The 12,600-nt window shown below is 48.5% G+C and overlaps 1 protein-coding gene across 3 annotated transcripts in view; it reads right to left on the minus strand.

The window, feature by feature from the left end:
- Positions 1–12,600, minus strand: part of MYO9A (myosin IXA) — a 123,065-nt gene that overhangs the window by 67,172 nt on the left and 43,293 nt on the right. For all 3 annotated transcript variants that reach the window (XM_066592333.1, XM_066592331.1, XM_066592332.1), the window contains exons 9-10: positions 1,286–1,375; positions 1,072–1,194 (exon numbers count right to left, since the gene is read on the minus strand). In XM_066592333.1, the coding sequence (XP_066448430.1) occupies positions 1,072–1,194; positions 1,286–1,375 (213 nt within the window). The remainder of the gene's footprint in view (positions 1–1,071; positions 1,195–1,285; positions 1,376–12,600) is intronic.

Here is a 12,600-nt window from a genome sequence, read left to right on the forward strand (position 1 = left end):
GAATCCCGGCGGTCCGGCGTCTTCATACTTACCTGCTGAAGATGGCCGCCGGGATCCTCTGTCTCCGTGGACCGCAGGGCTTCTGTGCGGTCCATTGCCGATTCCAGCCTCCTGATTGGCTGGAATCGGCACGTGACGGGGCGGAGCTACACGGAGCCCCATTGAGAAGATAAGAAGACCCGGACTGCGCAAGCGCGGCTAATTTGGCCATCGGAGGGCGAAAATTAGTCGGCTCCATGGGAACGAGGACGCTAGCAACGGAGCAGGTAAGTATAAAACTTTTTATAACTTCTGTATGGCTCATAATTAATGCACAATGTACATTACAAAGTGCATTAATATGGCCATACAGAAGTGTATAGACCCACTTGCTGCCGCGGGACAACCCCTTTAACTGCTACACTGATGTCTGAATTGTCTTTCTTTCACAGATACAGAATGTCCCCATGTCCTTTGTACATATCTTGGAAACAATAAATCAAGGTCAGTTCTTTGTACTAATCAATTGACTCATTGATTTGAATAGGTGTTCACTATTCTTCTTCGTTTAAATCCTAAAAGATAGCGCTGAGTATATTTACCATTGGCCTCTGTATAAAAGATATGTCAGTGAGGTCAATCACTGGCATTAAATTCCATATGGGATTACTGACAATAAGTACTTGAAAGATTACAGCTTGTTCACTTTATATATCTGGTGAGTCTCAAGAAAAGCCAGCTGACAGAATGTGATACACTCTTCTCCTGCCACTTCACATGGAAAGTGGCTCAAAAGAAAAACAGATTAGATTTTGATGACAACATAAATTTACATCCAGATCGGTGTGGATGGACAGCGACACTATCACTAAAAGCTCTTTTGTTATAGAAATGGATGCATTTTTAATTGTTCAAATGGTAGGATTCTGGAAATGTGCTTTTTATTTATAAGTAAGCACTAATAATTATAAATGGATGTTAATGCAGTCCTATAAGTACACTATTTTTTAATGTTTATTACTAAGGCTCTTTGGTCTCCAGCTTTTTCTGTAGTAGTGTTGAAGCCACGTCTCCATAGTCTTGCTGCCTCACCTGAATTCCTTCATCTATTGCCTTGCTGTTGATGTTTAGTAGGGCATGGTTAATACGGAAGACAATCCAATCAAACAAGGCGGTGTAGAGAGACTTCGCCAAAGAGTCTCTAACTGTAACAGCCTGGGAAAAAAAAAAGCCAAAAAACAACAACTTGTCATATTACAGTATGTGGCAATAATTATAAATTTACAAAAGGTTATTTTTAAATCACCTCTGGCAAACGGTATGGCAAGATGAGTTTTTCTCCAACTGTAACAGTTTTCCTTGTAATCAGTGCATCCAAGAGCATTTCTTCTCGAACCTAAGACATAGTAAAATTTGTGATTTACATGACGCATTGGTATTAGAAACAATGTACAAATGCTATTAGAATATTAGTCCACATAGATGGGTTCCATCTCTCAAAAATGCCCCCACCAAGCTATAAATATAAAGCACAGAACTTATTAGGATATCCTAATACATATGACTGATGTCCATTTCCTAAGCCTAATAAAAAAGATGCTTTGTCTATTGATGTCCATAGTTCCTGTACGACTGTATAGTAGGTAGATTTTTTTTTACCATCAGATGACATATTCATGGTGTAATGTTCAAGCACTACTGCAAATTTGAATTAAACTGAACTAATTTATTAATATGTTATCCTCCTATGGTTATCTGTTGTATGTTTGAATAGGAGAATCAAGATGGTCACACTGGCATATGCAAAGAAAAAGGAAAACTAGAAGGTTTAATAACCTATCAACTTGGGGGTCATGGCTTGGCTGCTGGAGTGAATGGCTGCCAAGACCAGAGCTCCTGATCCACCAGGACCTAAAGTGACTTTAAAGCAGTAAAATCCAAGGATCCACGGACCTCACCTGCTGCTTAAGCATCCAGGGTGCCGTGGAGGGGGAAGACGGTAACTGCTAAGCCAAAGGAGCTTATGACCTTTCTCCCGATTACTGGAGCAAGACCAAGGTGGTGTGGCTGGAAGCACAAGAGGTGGCTCCTCGGTATTCCTGCCGAATGTTTGTCTGAGGGTATGGTTTCTACAGAGCAGAGGCAAAGAAACAGCCCTGATCCTTCAAATAGCGAGGCTTCCAATGCAAGCCACAGTTTCCAATCACTCCTGTGCCCTGTGGTTTGGAGAGCAGACCCACTGAAACCAGGGCGTAATCTCTATAACAGTGATATCATCATCTGCATGGCCACATGGCAGTGGCAACTGCTTCTTCTGCTAGCCTAGCAAAACAAAGGCAGAGGATGGATTCTCCAGAGGAGCAACCCAGTGCCAAGGTGAGCGACCAATAACAGACTAATACTACACATTTGCTGATGGCAGCCATTTTTGAGGATATCCCTGTATCTGACACGATGAAAGCCATGCTGAAAGTTTTGCAAATATCTCTACAATCTAACTTTGCTCAGCTTATCCAACTCATGAACTCTGCTATTACTGAGGCAGTATATAGAATAACTCGGAAACTGAAATGTTTGCAGTGTCGCACAATTTCCTCTTTGATGCATATTACATCATAGAATCTGAATTAGATTGACTTAAAGCCAAAGTGGTGGATTTGGAAGCTAGGCAATGCCGTAACGTAAAATTTCAAGGGATTCCAGAAAGTGGGTCCGCCTCTGAACTGATGCAATATCCACAAAACCGTATGAAAGCACTACTGCTGGAGTGTTCATTGCAAGACTTCATAATTAATAGGGCACATAGACTTCCTCACCCCAAACATCTGCAAGACCATACAGCAAGAGATGTCATGGCCCGGGTCCATTTTTTTTATTTTATATAAAAGAGAGAAATTGCCGGAGACCACTAGGAAAATAATTCCATTACCAGCACCATGTCAGTGATTGTCTTTATACACCAATCTATTGCAGCCACCTTAGCACAAAGGCGACAGCTACTCTCTGCTACTATGACACTTCGGAATAATAAAATGCCATATAAATGCAGAATCCCTGTAAGTCTCCTGATTACCAACAGCAGCCAAAGATTTGACGACAAAGCTGGTGAAGATGGGATTAACCTTTTAAGACAATAGTATTTAAATGTCTCTCTAACTGCCAAAGACCCTAATAAGTTCCTCAACAGCTGGGAGAATGGCGCGCTGTAAAACCTCATAAGTAAGTTCAACCTTAACTGATAAGCTTTCCCTGCTGATGTGCTACTATGAAACATTAAACCCTGAAAGCACCTAAGAACTTCTACCCCGAACATGTTATGCAGCTTTGGAAGAGCGGTTAGGTTTCTATCCTCACTGACTGCGATGTGAAGGACTGTTTGTTGTTCAGGTTACATCTCTTTATTTTTTGTTCTCTTCTTTTCTTGTTGTATACCACATAGATCTTTGGGACGATTTGGCACGAAATGGACGCTCCTATGACGGCAACTTTATACAACTTTGAATGCATGAAACGCTATGTAAGTAGGCTTCATCCTCATATGATTGATTAGGGGCTAATGCCCACGACCAGATTTCTGCCGCGTTCCACGCGTTGGAAATCTGCGGCGTTATGCCACAGCTATTAGGTTCTACTGAACCTAATAGCTTAATGTTCAGGCTGCGGAATTCTACAGCGTAAAAGAAACCGCTGCATGCTCTAATTACCGCGGAAAAACACGCAGCTAGCTTCCATTGAAGTCAATTGTGAGCACAGCGGAAGTATCATGTGATTACGCGTCCCCGCCCACCACTTTCACTGCGTTACCTGTGGCGATAATCCACACGCGGGTAACGCAATGAACGCTTTCCATAAGATAACTATGGAAAGCGCAGCCCGATGTACACGAGCGGAAAATCGCCGCGATATTGCATGCCACGATTTTCTGCGATGAGCCTATCATAATGATAGGTTCATTGCGGAAAATCGCGGTGACACAGTGTTCTCCCGCAGTGTAATATCGCTACGCCCGTAGACAGCTGGCCTAATGCATCCTCCAAAGAGAACTCCCACGTTTTATAGAACGCTCATAAAGCGTACATAAGGGGCTCGTTCATACAGCTAGGGCAATATGTGAAAAAAGAAAGAGCTAGACTTTTACAAGAACTAATTGATAAAATTAAAATCCTCGAAATGCAAAATAAGCAAATCACAAATGGCACAAACAGGTGGAGGAACTTTTCTAATGCAGGCAAAAACTCCAAAGTGTTTTGCTCCAGAACCAAGAGGAAATTAAAGAGTTAAAGCAGTGTTTCTCAACTCCAGTCCTCGGCACCCCCAACAAGTCATGTTTTCAGGATATCCTATGGTAAGAACACCTGTGGCAATGTCTGAGGCACCAACAATAATTATATCACCTATGCAACACTGAGGAAATCCTGAAAACATGACCTGTTGGGCAACCCTGAGGACTGGAGTTGGGAAACACTGAGTTAAGGCCCATTTAGACACAATGATTATCGCTCAAAAGATGTCTTTTGTTATACAGCCGAGCGCTCCGGGCGGAGGATGCAGAAGACAAGCAGTTTTGGACCTGCTTGTCTTCTGCATCCACCTGTTCCCCACTGGGAGCTGGACTGCTCTGTTTTTCATACCTAGCCTGTCATCAGGGAGCAGAATACTGCTGAAACAATAGTATCAGCTTTATCCCACTGTGAATTCCTGATAAGGCTCATTGTTGTCTTTCAGTACGCTAAAAGACAACGATGAGCGACGGTATAACGAAAACTGCACGATATCACAACGATTATCGCTCAAAAGATGGTTTTTGAGCAAATTTTGAGCGATAATAGTTGTGTCCAAATGGGCCTTTAAAGCTCCATATTATTTGCATAACAATAAATCCTGGAAATTGTTGGCCTCTCGCCTTAAAGCTCAACACCTTAAATCTTGGGATTCCATATCTGATAGGTCAAAATAATAAAGGGAAATAAAGGGAAACTAATAGAGATGAGCGAACGCGTTCGTCCGAGCTTGATATTCGTGCGAATATTAGGGTGTTCGGGATGTTCGTTATTCGTAACGAACACCATGCGGTGTTCTGGTTACTTTCACTTCCTTCCCTGAGACGTTAGCGCGCTTTTCTGGCCAATTGAAAGACAGGGAAGGCATTACAACTTCCCCCTGCAACGTTTAAGCCCTATACCACCCCCCTGCTGTGAGTGGCTGGCGAGATCAGGTGTTCGCCTAATATAAAAGTCGGCCCCTCCCGCGGCTCGCCTCAGATGCCTGGTGAGTTAGATGAGGGACAGTGCTGTTTGTACCGGAGCTGCTGTAGGGAAAGAATTGGTAGTTAGTGTAGGCTTCAAGACCCCCCAAAGGTCCTTATTAGGGCCGCTGATAGCTGTGTGTTGGCTGCTGTTAGCAGTGGCATTTTTTTTTTCTCAAAATCGGCTCTGCAGAGCGTTGCACCTGGCATTAGGGACAGAAGTGCTGCATAGGCAGGGAGAGTGTTAGGAGTGAGTGTAGCCTTCAAGAACCTCAACGGTCCTTTCTAGGGCCATATTTATCCGTGTGCAGTACTGTCCAGGCTGCTGTTAGCTGTGCTGCATTTTTTTTGGGCTTCTCAAAATCGCCTCTGCAGAGCATTCCACCCTCCATTGATACTGCAGGGAAAGAATTGTATAGGCAGGGCCACAACACAGTTATTATTCATAGAATATACGCAGTGCTGCCTTTTGGTGGAAAAACAAGTGAAAACAAATCTATTTGTCCAGCCTCTGTCCGTCCTTACGGGCGGTGGACACGTGTGAGCTGCGTGAAAAACATTGCTAAATCATACGCACCCAGCTACGCTTTACTGCTGGCTTCGCCATTTGCTTTCCTTAATTGGGAAAAAAAATACCTGCTCTGCCAGAGTTATAATAACTCTGCTACCCTCACGTTCTGTGACACATTAGCAGGGACACAGCACAGTTATTAAACTTCTCATGTTCATTGAATATACGCAGTGCTGCCTTTTGGTGGAAAAACAAGTGGAAACAAATCTATTTGTCCAGCCTCTGTCCGTCCTTACGGGCGGTGGACACGTGTGAGCTGCGTGAAAAACATTGCTAAATCATACGCACCCAGCTACGCTTTACTGCTGGCTTCGCCATTTGCTTTCCTTAATTGGGAAAAAAAATACCTGCTCTGCCAGAGTTATAATAACTCTGCTACCCTCACGTTCTGTGACACATTAGCAGGGACACAGCACAGTTATTAAACTTAGATTATTCATTCACTAGAGGCAGTGGGGCCTTTCGTTTTCCAAAAAGGGAAAAAATTATATTTGGCCTGCAGTCTTGCGCCAATTTATTTCCTGCCTGTGAAATCAAATCACTGGTAATACAGCATGCTGAGGGGTAGGGGTAGGCCTAGAGGACGTGGACGCGGCCGAGGACGCGGAGGGCCAAGTCAGGGTGTGGGCACAGGCCGAGCTCCTGATCCCGGTGTGTCGCAGCCGACTGCTGCGCGATTAGGAGAGAGGCACGTTTCTGGCGTCCCCACATTCATCGCCCAATTAATGGGTCCACGCGGGAGACGGTTATTAGAAAATGAGCAGTGTGAGCAGGTCCTGTCCTGGATGGCAGAAAGTGCTTCGAGCAACCTATCGTCAACACGCAGTTCTGCGCCGTCCACTGCTGCAAATCCGAATCCTCTGTCTGCTGCTCCTCCTTCCTCCCAGCCTCCTCACTCCACTACAATGACACCTGCTCAGGAGCGGGAACACTCCCAGGAACTGTTTTCGGGCCCCTGCTTAGATTGGGCAGCAGCGGTTCCTCTCCCACCAGAGGAGTTTATCGTCACTGATGCCCAACCATTCGAAAGTTCCCGGGGTCCGAGGGAAGAGGCTGGGGACTTCCGCCAACTGTCTCAACAACTTTCTGTGGGTGAGGAGGACGATGACGATCAGACACAGTTGTCTTGCAGTGAGGTAGTAGTAAGGGCAGTAAGTCCAAGGGAGCAGCGCACAGAGGATTCGGAGGAAGAGCAGCAGGACGATGAGGTGACTGACCCCACCTGGTGTGCAACGCTTACTCAGGAGGACAGGTCTTCAGAGGGGGAGTCAAGGGCATCAGCAGGGCAGGTTGCAAGAGGCAGTGCGGTGGCCAGGGCCAGGGGTAGAGGCAGGGCCAGACCGAATAATCCACCAAGTGTTTCCCAAAGCGCCCCCTCGCGCCATGCCACCCTGCAGAGGCCGAGGTGCTCTAAGGTCTGGCAGTTTTTCACAGAGACGCCTGACGACCGACGAACAGTGGTGTGCAACCTTTGTTGCGCAAAGCTCAGCCGGGGAGCCAACACCAACAGCCTCACCACCACCACCATGCGCAGACATATGATGGCCAAGCACCCCACAAGGTGGGACGAAGGCCGTTCACCGCCTCCGGTTTGCACCCCTGCCTCTCCCCCTGTGCCCCAACCTGCCACTGAGATGCAACCCCCCTCTCAGGACACAGGCACTACCGCCTCATGGCCTGCACCCACACCCTCATCTCCGCTGTCCTCGGCCCCATCCAGCAGTGTAGTTCAGCGCACCGTTCAGCCGTCGCTTGCGCAAGTGTTCGAGCGCAAGCGCAAGTACGCCGCCACGCACCCGCACGCTCAAACGTTAACCGTCCGCATAGCAAAATTCATCAGCCTTGAGATGCTGCCGTATAGGGTTGTGGAAACTGAGTCCTTCAAAAGTATCATGGAGGCGGCGGCCCCGCGCTACTCAGTTCCCAGTCGCCACTACTTTTCCCGATGTGCCGTCCCAGCCCTGCACGACCACGTCTCCCGCAACATTGTGCGCGCCCTCACCAACGCGGTTACTGCCACGGTCCACTTAACTACGGACACGTGGACAAGCACAGGCGGGCAGGGCCACTACATCTCCCTGACGGCACATTGGGTGAATTTAGTGGAGGCTGGGACAGAGTCAGAGCCCGGGACCGCTCACGTCCTACCCACCCCCAGAATTGCGGGCCCCAGCTCGGTGGTGGTATCTGCGGAGGTGTATGCTTCCTCCACTAAAGCACCCTCCTCCTCCTCCTCCTCCTCTGTCTGGCAATCAAGATGTGTTAGCAGCAGCATGTCGCCAGCAGTCGGTGTCGCGCGGTGTGGCAGCACAGCGGTGGGCAAGCGTCAGCAGGCCGTGCTGAAACTACTCCGCTTAGGCGATAAGAGGCACACGGCCCACGAACTGCTGCAGGGTCTGACACAGCAGACCGACCGCTGGCTTGCGCCGCTGAGCCTCCAACCGGGCATGGTCGTGTGTGACAACGGCCGTAACCTGGTGGCGGCTCTGCAGCTCGGCAGCCTCACGCACGTGCCATGCCTGGCCCACGTCTTTAATTTGGTGGTTCAGCGCTTTCTGAAAAGCTACCCACGCTTGTCAGACCTGCTCGTAAAGGCGCGCCGGCTCTGCGCACATTTCCGCAAGTCCCACACGGACGCTGCCACCCTGCGCACCCTGCAACATCACTTTAAGCTGCCAGTGCACCGACTGCTGTGCGACGTGCCCACACGGTGGAACTCTACGCTCCACATGTTGGCCAGGCTCTATGAACAACGTAGAGCTATAGTCGAATACCAACTCCAACATGGGCGGCACAGTGGGAGTCAGCCTCCTCAATTCCTTTCAGAAGAGTGGGCCTGGTTGGCAGACATCTGCCATGTCCTTGGTAATTTTGAGGAGTCTACCCCCCAGGTGGTGAGCGGCGATGCTACAATCATTAGCGTCACCATTCCTCTGCTATGCATCTTGAGAAATTCCCTGCAAACCATAAAGGCAGCTGCTTTGCGCTCGGAAACGGGGGCGGGGGAAGACAGTATGCCGCTGGATAGTCAGGGCACCCTCCTGTCTATTTCTCAGCGCGTACAGGAGGAGGAGGAGGAGCATGAGGAGGATGAGGAGGAGGGGGAAGAGACAGCTTGGGCCGCTGCTGACGGTACACCGGCTGATTGCCTGTCATCCTTTCAGCGTGTATGGCCTGAGGAGGAGGAGGAGGAGGAGGATCCTGAAAGTGATCTTCCTAGTGAAGACAGCCATGTGTTGCGTACAGGTACCCTGGCACACATGGCTGACTTCATGTTAGGATGCCTTTCTCGTGAGCCTCGCGTTGCACGCATTCTGGCCACTACGGATTACTGGGTGTACACACTGCTCGATCCACGGTATAAGGAGAACCTGCCCACTCTGATTCCCGAAGAGGAAAGGGGTTCGAGAGTGTTGCTATACCACAGGACCCTTGCGGACAAGCTGATGGTAAAATTCCCAGCCGACAGCGCTAGTGGCAGAAGGCGCAGTACCGAGGGCAAGGTAGCAGGGGATGTGCGTAGATCGAGCAGCATGTACATCCCAGGCAGTGCAACAGTCTTTAAGGGCCTGGCCAGCTTTATGGCTCCCCACCAAGACTGTGTCACCGCTCCCCAGTCACGGCTGAGTCGGCGGGAGCACTGTAAAAGGATGGTGAGGGAGTACGTAGCGGATCGCACGACCATCCTCGGTGACGCCTCTGCCCCCTACAACTACTGGGTGTCGAAGCTGGACATGTGGCCTGAACTAGCACTGTATGCCCTGGAGGTGCTTGCTTGTCCTGCGGCTAGCGTCTTGTCGGAGAGGGTGTTTAGTGCGGCTGGGGGAATCATCACAGATAAGCGTAGCCGCTTGTCAACCGACAGTGCCGACAGGCTAACACTCATCAAGATGAACAAAGGCTGGATTTCCCCAGACTTCTGTTCTCCACCAGCGGACAGCAGCGATACGTAAGCAATACGTAGGCTGCACCCGCGGATGGAAGCTACGTTCTCTCTCACCATCCAAAACGGGGACATTTCTGCTTCATCAATCTGTGTCTAATATTCCTCCTCCTCCTCCTCCTGCTACTCCTCCTGAAACCTCACGTAATCACGCTGAACGGGCAATTTTTCTTAGGGCCACAAGGCTCACTCAAATAATTTTTCAGAACAATTTTTATAAGTTTCAATGCGCTTAAAAGCGTTGGAACTTTAACTTGAACCAATTTTTCGTTACACTGGGCTGCCTCCAGGCCTAGTTACCACTTAAGCCACATTAACCAAAGCGATTAATGGGTTTCACCTGCCCTCTTGGCTGGCCATGGCCAATTTTTGGGATGTACATTAGTACTGTTGATACAGCAATTTTTGTGGGCCCTCGCCTACAGTGTAATCAAATTAATTTTTAGCCCACCTGCATTACAGCTGACGTTACCTCAGCTGTGTTGGGCAATGCAATGGGATATTTTTGTGTACCGCCGGTGGGTTCCAGGGAGCCACCCATGCTGTAGGTGCACACTGAGTTTTTAATACATCTGTACACTTCTAAAGAACCCGTCTGACTGGGGCATGCAGTGTGGGCCGAAGCCCACCTGTATTACGCACGACATTACTACCTCAGCTGTGTTGGGCAATGCAATGGGATATTTCTATGTACCGCCGGTGGCTTCCTGGCACCCACCCAGGCAGTGGGTCCACAGGGAGTTTAACCTACATGTGTCCACTTGTAAAGAACCCCAGTCTGACTGGGGCATGCAGTGTGGGCCGAAACCCACCTGCATTAACCCTTTCCAGTCCACTGTGTGACCTGTGAAGACATTAGGGTTTAAGGCTGTACAGCTCCGTTGTTGGTAGACGTCCGTCGGGGTTCTCTTACTGTATATTGCCAGCCTCTCTGCTGTCGGAGCCTATCCTACGTGTCAGCTCATGCAGTACTGGCTTTAGCCAGCATATAGCGCCGTTGTATAACAGCAGAAAAAGAGTAAGCCCCCTAGGAAAACCATATACAAATTGGATTGGAAAGGGTTAAGCACAACATTACTACCTCAGCTGTGTTGGGCAATGCAATGGGATATTTCTATGTACCGCCGGTGGCTTCCTGGCACCCACCCATGCTGTAGGTGCACACAGAGTTTTTACTACATCTGTACACTTATAAAGAACCCCAGTCAGACTGGGGCATGCAGTGTGGGCCGAAGCCCACCTGCATTAAGCACGACATTACTACCTCAGCTGTGTTGGGCAATGCAATGGGATATTTCTGTGTACCGCCGGTGGGTTCCAGGGAGCCACCCATGCTGTGGGTCGACAGGGACTTCACAATAGGGAGTTGTACCTGCCTGTGTCTATGAATTAAAAAGCCCGGTCTGACTGGGGCATGCAGACACCTTGACAGAATGAATAGTGTGTGGCACATAGGTTCCCCATTGCTATGCCCACGTGTGCAGCTCCTGATGGCGGTGGCACAGGATTCTATTTCTCATTGCTTCTGTACAGCATTGTGGGCTATCGCTCCGCCACTTTTAAAGAGGGTCGCTGCCTAGCCGTGCCAACCTCTGCAGTGTGTGCCTGCGGTCCCTCGTCATGGCAGACGCAATTCTAAATAGACATGAGCGTGGTGTGGCATGAGGGCAGCTGAAGGCTGCCCAGGGACACTTTGGTGTGCGCTGTGGGGGGGGAGGGGGGGCGGTTGGGCAGCATGTAACCCAGGAGAAGTGTCAGTGGAGTGTCATGCAGGCAGTGATTGTGCTTTGTTGGAGGTAGTGTGGTGCTTAGCAAAGGTATGCCATGCTAATGAGGGCTTTTCAGAAGTAAAAGTTGTTGGGAGGGGGGGGGGGGGGCCCACTCTTGCCGGTATTGTGGCTTAATAGTGGGACCTGTGAACTTGAGATGCAGCCCAACACGTAGCCCCTCGCCTGCCCTATCCGTCACTGTGTCATTCCCATCACTTTCCTGAATTGCCCAGATTTTCACACATGAAAACCTTAGCGAGCATCGGCGAAATACAAAAATGTTCTGGTCGCCCATTGACTTCAATGGGGTTCGTTGTTCGAAACGAACCCTCGAGCATCACGGGAAGTTCGTTCCGAATAACGAACACCCGAACATTTTGGTGTTCGCTCATCTCTAGAAACTAACAAACCCAATAGCTATAGTGAATAGCTTTAGGGACTATTACTTGGCCTTATACAATTTGAGAGACGATCCTGTGTGTTCTTGAGTGCAACTCAGAATGTCCAAATGTTTTTACAAAATATCAATCTACCCATCCTCTCTAAGATACGCTGCGGAATAAGTTGGCGCTATACAAATAAAGATTATTATTATAGATACAGAGAGAAACACTTGATTCTCCGATTGAAGTAGCAGAAGTGCTTGAACATATCAATCCCCTACCAGCCAGTAAATCACCAGGCCCAGATGGACTTACAAATGCTTATTACAAAGCCTTTCAGGAGATCTTATCCCTGTACATGTGCAAAGCCTTCCAATTAGTGGCCATAAGAGTTTCCTTCCTAAAAGAATACCAGCAATCTATGGCTGCAAATGGATAGATAAGCTGGGGGCTTGGGCAGAAAAATGGCAAATGAAGTTCAATGTTGATAAATGTAAGGTTATGCACATGGGCAGGAGAAACGGATGTCACCAATATACACTAAATGGGGTACTGCCAAGGGAGATGGAAAAAGACCTGGGGGTACTAGCTGACTGTAAACATAAATGCTGCAATCAATGCTAGTCAGCTGCTGCAAAAGCAAATAAAGTCTTGGGTGCATTAAAAGAGGTATAGGGGCGAGGCATGAGAACATTATTCTTCCACTATAT

The sequence above is a fragment of the Eleutherodactylus coqui genome, chromosome 2 (genome assembly GCF_035609145.1).
Source record: "Eleutherodactylus coqui strain aEleCoq1 chromosome 2, aEleCoq1.hap1, whole genome shotgun sequence".
NCBI lineage: Eukaryota > Metazoa > Chordata > Amphibia > Anura > Eleutherodactylidae > Eleutherodactylus > Eleutherodactylus coqui.